The sequence below is a fragment of the Aquarana catesbeiana genome, linkage group LG03, assembly GCF_042186555.1.
Source record: "Aquarana catesbeiana isolate 2022-GZ linkage group LG03, ASM4218655v1, whole genome shotgun sequence".
Taxonomy (NCBI): Eukaryota; Metazoa; Chordata; class Amphibia; order Anura; family Ranidae; genus Aquarana; species Aquarana catesbeiana.
Genome location: NC_133326.1, coordinates 380,728,724 through 380,738,986, shown reverse-complemented (window position 1 = coordinate 380,738,986; position 10,263 = coordinate 380,728,724). Strand labels below are relative to the sequence as shown.

Genomic DNA, 10,263 nt, shown 5'->3' with positions numbered 1-10,263 from the left:
CCCCAAGTCAACACAAAAATACAGGATATATGCAAAACTGCACATCTAAGCATATTATATTGCTGAGTATATATATATTGCTGACTCCATATTATCTATAGTTTATTTCTAGGCCATGATAAACAAAATGGCGTCTTTCATAACTGACATTTAAAGTATAATTTCTCTAACATCTCCCCCCTTTTGTACTCATAATGTCAATACTTCAAATATCCAGGTTATTTTATTTTACCAGGTATTATCATTTAGACAGATGAGTCCTTAGCGAGAGTTGTAAATTCATCATCAGGTTCCGAGTATACGTCCGTGTCGCTCTGGAGGAGCATAGTTTTTGTTAAAGATGTGTCAATCAGTCTTTGAAGAATTCCCCTAATACAGGGAATGCAGCAACATCCACACAATGTAAGAACTGCGGCTGCCATGACAATAGAGATAAGCAAACTTTTAGCAAGATCACCCCATTTACCAAACCATTTTTCGAAAAGTCCTGTCAGGGGGTTCACTACACCAGAGTTCTCAGCTAATTCTTCGGATAGCATTTGTAGGCCTTGTAAGGCTTTGGTGATACTTCCATCAGGTGCCGTATTGTTTGGAATAAAAGTGCAGCAGAAGGTGCCGAACATTTTGCATACCCCGCCCCTTTCTGCCAGCAACATATCCAACGCTATACGGTTCTGCCACGCTGTCAAAGAGGTGGCGTCCAATTGTGCTGCAATGCCTTTGATAGCATCTCTGGTGTAATTCACAAACCTCTGCTGGTTGTAGTAGATGTAGTTTATCCAGTCAACGTTCTTGTTGGGCTGGACCCATATGAAGAGTGAGGTGAGTCCTGCTGTTATTTGATTCTGCGCTTTAAATTCATCTGGAACTCCTCGTGGAACACCTATTTCGTCTATATACACTCGGTTGTCAAATGAGCCTTGTGGTGTTTCTCGCTTAATTTGTTTAAAAAAGTATTTACCTGGTAGTTTCATTGATTTATCACTTATAGGAACTATATAAAAGGGAAGCAGCAATCGGGTAAGGGCACAACTACCCCCCATCTGGGTGGCAGTCTGGGCCTTAGTCTCTTATCTCCACACAGCCACCAAACATCAGCCAATTGCCGTTTCTGTTCCTGAAACCATTTTAGTTCATACTTAATGTCTGTAGTACGGATTGTAGTTGCACAGTATTCCGTGGATAGGGTGCCAACATTTGTACCATTACTGTCATTGTTAGAAAAACAAGTAAAATTTCCTGGTAATGCTTGTACTGATGGGGGTATACTTTGCATTTTAGTCTTTGGGTAGCTCTTTTTCTCATTTGCACATTCCGACCCAGTAATATTTTCTGAAAACATTCTTATTATACAAGTCAAGTCAGTTTCCTCTTCAGGGAGAGGAACGGTGGCTAATTGTGGTCTTGGATTTGCACAAGAAATACAATCACCTAACCCTTTAGATTGGGTTGTGTATCTGACCCACTCTATCCACTCATTTTTGTCTCCAAATCCTGTTTCTATACTTAATTGTTCTTTATAGGTAAAATCTTTTTTGACCAAAGAGGGATTAAGTTTAAACTGTGTTGGTTTTGGGGCTGGGGTGATCTGACCAGGGGTTACAACCTTAATAGTAATTCTCCCTAGTAGATCACCCTGACTTGCCCTATATACTCCTAGTCCATAAACTCCAGCATCTGATACCTGTGGGTTTTTTATTGTTATTGAAATGGGATTAAACTTCCCACGTATAGTACGGTACTGGCAGCTCCCAGTCCACCCTCTGCGGCTATATATTGATATACGTTCTACCTGATCCTTCCTCTGTTCAGGGATCACGGCAGAACTAGCAAGCCATCCGTCATCATCGGATGACCACCATACATCAGCCCATGTACTACATTCTGGAGTAGAGCATAGATATTTGCCATCAAAGACATACCTTTGATGCCCAATGTCTATGACCTGACTGAGATCAAATCGTATGGTGGTGGTCTTACCCTGTGTAACAGTTATGGTGGCACCGTCTGGTCCCTTCGTCATCTGTCTTTCCCCCCTTTGACCCATTATGCTCAACATCGGGATAAGGTCAAGAAGCACATAAATTCCCACAACTATGCCCACTATTATCAATATGGCAAAAAGTATTCTCCCCCTCCATGTCTTGGTAAAATACCCTGGCTCAAACAAAAGTCTCTCTCTGGGTCTTCCCTCCACCCCTATGAGTCCATATTGCACCATGTTCTTCCTCTGTTGTGTGGTAGTTAATTCTTAATCAGTTTTTTACTCAAATAGTGTGCCTTCTTTCAGTGGGTGAGATGTATCCAAGGTATCCGTTCCACGATTTTTACTGCAGTAGGGGTAGACAACAATACTTGATAGGGTCCTTCCCACCTGGGGTCAGACCAAGTCTTTCTCTTTATTATTTTTATCCAGACCCAATCTCCAGGTTGTACAAGATCTTCCTGCTCTGATTTAGTCTCTTGACCTGTAAGAGAATTTGGGCATAGGAGTTCTTTAGTTGTTAGCAACTTCCTCATATAATTTGCCAGTTCATAGTCCATTTCCTCGTCATCTCGAGTAAATGCTCTAAGTTGTGGAATATAGTAAGGTTTACCCTACAGCATTTCATACGGTGTTAGTCCTTTAGCAGTAGGGGTAATTCTTGTACTCAACAATGCCATTGGCAAACACTGAACCCAGTTTCCTCTATCAATTTTCTTAGTTTACTCTTTAAGGTACCATTGTGTCTCTCCACTGTGCCCGCAGATTGTGGGTGGTAAACACTGTGGTTCTTTAGGTCAATATTGTACCATTTACCAATTTGTTGTATCGTTCGGTTTACAAAATGGGAGCCGTTGTCACTGTAAATCACAGAGGGGATTCCTTGACGTGGAATCACCTCTTTGATTAGTACTTTGGCCACTGACTGCCCATCTGGGTGTGTCATAGGAAAAGCTTCCACCCATTTCGTAAACATGTCAACAATAATCAGACAGAACTTTTTATTCTCACATTTGTTCAATTCAATAAAATCCATGCATATCGTATGAAATGGATAAGGGGGTAGTGGGAAATGGCCCCTTAAGGGTCTTAGAGCACCTTGAGCATGGTATCTGTTACAAAGCGGACATGTGAGGCAAAAATTTCTAGAATAGTTCGTAAACCCATATGTTGTGAACACCTTGTTGATCACCTGCACCATCCCTCCTTTTGAGATATGGGCTTGCCCATGACTCAATAATGCAGCATATCTAAAAAGTGATGTAGGTAAGATGGGTTTACCTTCTGTACTTGTGTATATACCATTGACCAGCGTTGCCCCTTTAGATAACCACTTTTGTTTTTCACCTGCCGGTGATGTTTTCTGCATTTCTGATAACCATGTTTTATCAATAGCTTTCTGTACCTCATCATTTTCTTGGGGACCTGTATAGTATATGTGTGTTTTTTGCTGTCCTGTAGCAGCTTCCCTTGCGGTCTTGTCTGCTAGTGCATTCCCTAGAGTAATTGGATCTGTTCCCTTTCTGTGTGCTGTACATTTACAAATAGCCACTTGTGTTGGTTTTTGTACATTTTCTAGAAGTGCAAGGATAAGATCTCTATGTGAGATTGGTTTACCTGTGGATGTAATCATACCCCTATTTTTCCATTGCTGGGCAAATATGTGTATAGTAGAAAAAGCGTATTGGCTGTCTGTATAAATATTTATTTTCTTCCCTTCCCCTAGACTACAGGCCCTGGATAGGGCAATAATTTCAGCTTGTTGTGCAGAGTATGAACTGGGAAGGGGTCTGGCTTCAATGACCTGGTCATGTGTTACTACAGCGTATGCCGTTTGATTTACCCCTTTATCGTCCTTTTTACAAGACCCATCAACAAAAAAGGTAATGTCAGCATCGGGAAAGGGAATATCAGTGAGATCCTTCCTAGGGAGTACCCGTTCATCAATTTGTGCTATACAATCATGTGGATCCCCATCACTAGGTGTTGGTAACAGTGTGGCTGGGTTCAATGTGGTACACCTCTCGATTGTAATGTGAGGCTGTCCCAAAAGAGTAGTCATACATGATAGATGCCTGGCAGGAGATAAATAGGAGATTTTGTCTTGCAGTAAGATTACTGAAATGGCATGTGGGACTTTAAGTACCAGGGGGTGGAACAGTACTATCAGTGCAGAGGACTGTATGGCCAATGAGGCTGCTACTACAGCTTGTACACAGTGGGGCAAACTCCGGGCTACTGGATCTAATTTAGTGGAATAGAATGCAATTGGTTTGTGCTTGTCCCCATAAACTTGTGTAAGAACAGAAGTCATGTACCCTTCCTTACAATCTACAGTCTGAAAAAAGGTTTTACTGTAATTCGGAAGGCTAAGTACAGCGGAACCTACAATGAGGTGCTTTATCTTCGGAAATGCATCCTCTGCTTGCACATTCCACTGAATGGAATCTTTTGCAGCCATTAGTGAACCATAGATGAGATCAGAAAGAGGCGCCACCTCCGTAGCATAATTTGCTATCCATGCTCTACAGAAATTTGCCATGCCAAGAAATGACATCATTTCTTTTTTGGTACATGGTTTGGGGGCTTGAAGGATGGCCTCTTTTCGGATCTCATCCAAATGTCTACCTTCTTGAGATAAAATATAACCCAGGTATTTCACCTTTTCTTTCCACAGTTGCAATTTGTCTTTGCTGACCTTGTGACCTTGATCTGCGAGGAAATGCATCAGAGCCAAGGTGTCAATTTTACATTGTTGCTCTGTAGGAGCCGCTACCAGAATGTCATCCACATACAAGAGAATTTGGCTCCCACTGGGAGGTACAAACCGAGACAAATTATTAGACATTTCTTGTGAGAATATAGTTGGACTTTCACAATATCCCTGGGGTAACCTGGTGTATGTGTATTTTTTTTTTTTTGTACGTAAATGCAAACCAGAACTGACTATCTTTGTGTAAGGGAATGGAAAAGAAAGCGTTACTGATATCAATGACAGAAAATACCTTATTCTCTGGGTGGAGGTCGTTCAGGAGGACATGCGGGTCTGGGACCACCGGGGCCCTCGGTAATATGGCCCTACTGACTGCCTGTAAATCCTGCACGAGTCTCCACCCATCTTCCCCTCCCTTCTGCTTCCTAACTGGGAACAAGGGCGTATTGCATGGTGAATCTGGGCATTCAATGATGACACCTTTTGCTAATAATTCCTTTACCAAGGGATCTACACCCTCTTCAGCGTCTTTCCTCAGTGGATATTGTTTTTGGTGAGGCCTCATTGTACTCTTAGGGGTTATTTGGACTTCACTGGCTGTTTTAATTAGGCCCACGTCCGTCTTTCCTCTTGACCACAAGATATCGGGGACGTCTTTTAGGGCATCCTCTTCCTCTTGGGTCAAAAGTGTCAGTCACTGTCTTTTGTCACAAATTTTAATCATGTGAGTTCTGGGTATACACTTAACAAACCACGTCAATTTGTACCTCCAAATCCCTCTAGATTTTAGTTCCTCATCTGTCAATTGAACCCTTTCCGTGATAAGTTCTCCTAGCTCATGCCATGATACCTTGGGGTTCCGGGTGACCGCAACATGAGGTACAAGTATCCTGCCTGTATATTTGCAGAATAGGCTGTGGTAGGAGACAAGTAGCCACGCTATTTCCTTCCTTATCACAGTACAAGTATTTTAAGAGAACTTCAGTGTTAGTGAGACTCATTAACTGTTTCTCATAGAACTTATCGGGCCCAGAGGTCTTTTTGTAATACATGGTGCAATAGAGGTTTGTCTGGACCTTATACCTTTTCCTCTCAGGCTCTTCTTCAATTATTTCTGTCAGGGTTTTGGGTATATTTAAGCCCTCAGTTTGCAAATCCAGGCTGTACCAGTATCGGGGCTCATTATCCACGGCTGTGATTTGTTTTTCACACAGCCGATGGGCTTTGAGACCTCCCTCCACTGGTACGACAGAAATATCAAGAGCGTGCAACATATCTCTACCCAACAAATTAACAGGACATTTAGTTGAAATTACAATTTTACACTGAGCCTTTTTACCTGTCTGTGGATCTTCCACAGTAAGGCCTTCGGACACGGCCTCCTGGTGCATCAACCCATTTGCAGATTTCACATATACTACACCTTTTTTCTTTACCCCTGGGGGCATATCCAGTGGGTGTATTAGGGTCCTACAAGCCCCAGTGTCACAAAGAAATGTTACCCATCTACCCTTCACAACCAAGGTTATTTGTGGTTTGACTTCAGCATGCAAACAAGTTTCAACAGCGCATACATCCAGAATTTCAGATTCTTTCTCATCATTTTCTTCTGTATCTCTCTCTGCAGACATACCAACATCTAGTCATGCTTCTTCCTCTCTGTTTGACCTACATTCTTTTGCCAAGTGACCTCTTTTACCACACAGGAAACACTCCCCTCTCTTCTTTTTCCCCTCATAATCTTGAATGCGGGGCCTTGTTCGAGTGTTTCCCATCTTTCTGTTCTCCTTCTCAATGACATACACATCATTACCTTCATCTACCATAAGCACTTTCCCTTTCTTTACTCTCTTTTTTGATTGGAAGTGCCGCTCAGCATGCCTCGCATACTCAATCAGCTCCTGAAGTCTGCAGATCCTATGGTTGATCATGTGTTTGGTAACAAAACTTGATATAGGGGGGAAGCAGCCCCTTCAAGATTGCATTCTTTAACTGTTGTTCATATGGGCTATCGTTTACTTGATTTACTGGGACTTCTATTCCAGAGTGATTATTGAAAATCTCCCTCATCCTAACAATGAAATTGTCCACTGTTTCCTCTTCTCCCTGCACACACTGATTTATCATGGACCAGTCAGCTCGACGTATCCATCTATTCTCTATCCTTGCTATAAGAGCATTTCTCCTGTTTTCCAGTGCTGCATCATCATGAGGCAACACAACTCCCTGATTGTTTAATCCACTCCAATCTCCCACTACATGATGCCAGTCGGGACCCAGGATCTGTCTGATGACCTGCTCTATTTCCCTCCCATTGAGATGATAGCTAGCAATCATTCCCATGATACCATCTCTGAATTGAGCTATGTTGACCTTGGGATGTGGTATCCCTTCAGTAGCTTTTTTAACATCCTCAGGGGTCCAGGGACGATAGACCATCATAGTGTTGGGGACTACTATACCTCCTACATTTTGTCCTGCCCTAGGGTTGGGAACTTCAATTAGTGGAAATTCTTCCTCTCCACATTCTGTTTGTTCCCCTGCTGTGGGGGTTATCAATTTGTTCACCAGGTCCCCAAGAAATTTTGTAACCGTTGCTGTAAGGGGCGTCCCTTGTGGACTCCTCTGGACAGCAAGGGTCATCTTGAGAGGGGGTTTAGCTACAGCCATAGGAGAATCGGTTGCATCTGCGGGTGACCCAGGTGACCATGGAGGAACAACAAACAGTGGAGAGTCAGGTTGCATGGTAAAAGGGTTATTCGTCGATAGTCGGGAGGTCAATGGGGGTGACTTATTGCATGCCTCTGTCCCATATGGTGGTGGGGACTGCAGGTCTGCAATAGGATATAGGGAATTGGGAGCGGGTGTTGAAGTCGGAGGGGGAGCAGCAACTGTCAGTGAGGTTGGAGAGGTCTCCAAAGTATGTGCGGGGGCTGTCGGGTGCATTTGGTTTGTTACGTTTTGTTCAGTCAATACTTGCTGGACTAAACTTCGGAGGATGGTCATATTATTGTCCTCCTCTTTGTCCAAAAACATAGTCTTTTTATGGTTTTCTGAATTTAACCTACGGTTAGCCTCCTCAAGCCATTTCTTTGCCTGTGGAAGACCTAATTTCTTCTGTTTCCTTATTTTCGTGCCGGCATCATTTTTAAGCTTTCTACACAGTTTTACACAACAATCCTTATTTAAAGATGCATCAAAATCATACTTTGTTTTCCACATTTTAAGAAATTTCACATTCTCTTTGTCTAGACTACACATATACTTAGCATCCTCATTCATACCAACAGATTTTCCATGGATCATACCCATTTTGTTTATCGTGCACACGGAGCTCTCTTTTTTTGTTGTTAATGTCTTCTCACAATGACAGAACACACGCACACAGTATCTTATCACTTGCAGTCACTCACAGACTTTCTAGTCGTGATATATCACTTCTAGATTACTGATCTTGTGTATTGCTAAAACACTGGTGTCTTAGAGAATTACAGAATTACGAGGAGACTGAATTCTCCCGACTGTTCTTTTATCATTACTTAATACTTCACTAACTTGTAGAGAGCATTTACAGAATTACGAGGAGACTGAATTCTCCCGACTGTTCTTTCATCCTATTAAAACATTTAATATTTCAGTCATTGATCCAAGGGTATTTATGTGCCTGCTCATTAATACAACATATGAGGCTGGCATGAACACTGCGGTCCGCCAAATGTCCTCTGTTTGTTACCTGGAAATCTATCAGGCCACACCCTTGTATCAACGGGGGGGGGGGGTTCTTTATCTGGAAGTATTTTTGATCCAAGGGTATTTATATGCCTAGAAAGCTATCAGGCCACACCCTTGTATCAACAGGGGGTTCTTTAAGTTTTGATCTAGGAGTATTTATGTGTCCCCAAGGGATTTTCTGCAGTTTACAAGGCTGTCTGGATCTAAGATCCAATCGACAAATTTCCTTTATCTGCACCCGGATATTAGTATGGGACCATACCCCTATATCAAATGACTATTAACCAGAAGAAACAAACAAGAACACACAAGAGAGAACACCCGCAGTGCTCGACTGCCGCCAGGTCGCCCTGAGCGCGTCTTCCCAAAACGCGGGCTAGTCACTGGGTCTGCCCATTCAGGATGGCCACAGACGGATCTATACGGGGAATACGTGACCACTTATTTCCCCTCAACAAGAGTAAGCAGATAGGACAGAAACAGATAAACATTCAATCAATCTCTATATTGTATGTATATATTCAAATCCCTTATTCATCAAATTCCTAATCAAGTCTAACACAAAAGGTTAATAATAAAATAAAAATAAAAATTTTACCTTGTCCCGAGAGCGGTCTCTTGTGCTGATCCGTTAAGTCGCTGCCCGGGAGACACTAGTTCAGCAGACCGGCCTCTTTTTAACATCTAATTTGAGATGGAGGACTTACAGTTTTGCCGTACGGTCATCGGTCACTGTTGGCCAGTGCGTCTCGGGGAAATTGGACTCCCGGCTCGAAAGACCAAATTGTTAGGGAAATAATTCACTGTCTCAGACCGTCCTCAGGCATCAAGGTAATATTTATTGCATATGCAAGAGAAATGAATTACATGTTCATGCAGCCATCATCATTTCTAAGGAAAATACTGTGGTACATGTCTTTTTTATAAGCCCTGGACACCCCCCTTTCCTGTCTTAAAACATGCCCAGTCTCATGTATTTTCAACTTTATTCTGGACGTAACAGGAAAGTGTTGTGGAAAATTTTATATTAATGTGTTGTCATAAGTCTCCCAGTGTGTCTGATCAACCAGAGCCCACTCTAAAGAGCTGACTGGAGCAGTCCAACGCTGGCTGAGACCTGTTAGGTAATGGAAAACTTCCTGGTGTTTGGAGAGAAGTGTTTGCGGAGAGAGGACATGTCCGCCAGCAAAGGGCCCCTGTGCAATGCACAGAACGATCGTCTGGTGGGAATGCGTTCACTCTGCAAAGACATTATCGGTTTAGAGGTGTTTTGCTCTTGTCACCCCTGGTATGCCTGATCAACATGTTTGGGGTGCCATGACGTATACCTGCAGATAATCTCCCATGCACAAGGAACTTTAGTCATCGTCATTTAGTATATTGTATCATGTCCTGTAGTCATTGTTCATTGGTTGTTTTGTATTCTGTTGTTAAATCCTTATATGGTCACTTACATCCTGTGAGGTCACACCCTGTGAAGGAAACGATTGGCTGTTGGGGCCAGGGCTTCCTGTTTGTGATTGCTTTTGTGGTCTTTTGAATAAAGGAGGCAGACAGAGCTGTAAAGGCCAGTCTTGCTGAGATGGGAATGTAAGAAGGATGTGTTGTGATTCTATTTGTAAGCATGAGGCACACACCAGAGGATGAGCTACACCAGAGGAGAGACATATGATCAAAAGGTGAGATGGTATTATATCATTAGACGAAATTGTTATTATGATTAGAAACAGGAGATTTGGCTGTGTGCTTTGCGTACAACCAAATTTCGCTAACATCCCCAACCTCTTTCCTGACCGGCCAGGCTGCGTGCTCGGATCGGGGTCTGGTATGGATT

General features: G+C 42.6%; 1 protein-coding gene across 1 annotated transcript in view; it reads right to left on the bottom strand.

Annotated features, from left to right (window-relative positions):
* Positions 1-490: 490 nt before the first annotated feature.
* Positions 491-10,263, bottom strand: part of LOC141134568 (uncharacterized) — a 163,141-nt gene continuing 153,368 nt past the window's right edge. Inside the window, exon 2 of the mRNA XM_073624054.1 lies at positions 491-2,468. Within this exon, the coding sequence (XP_073480155.1) occupies positions 995-2,221 (1,227 nt within the window). The 5' untranslated portion in view covers positions 2,222-2,468 and the 3' untranslated portion in view covers positions 491-994. The remainder of the gene's footprint in view (positions 2,469-10,263) is intronic.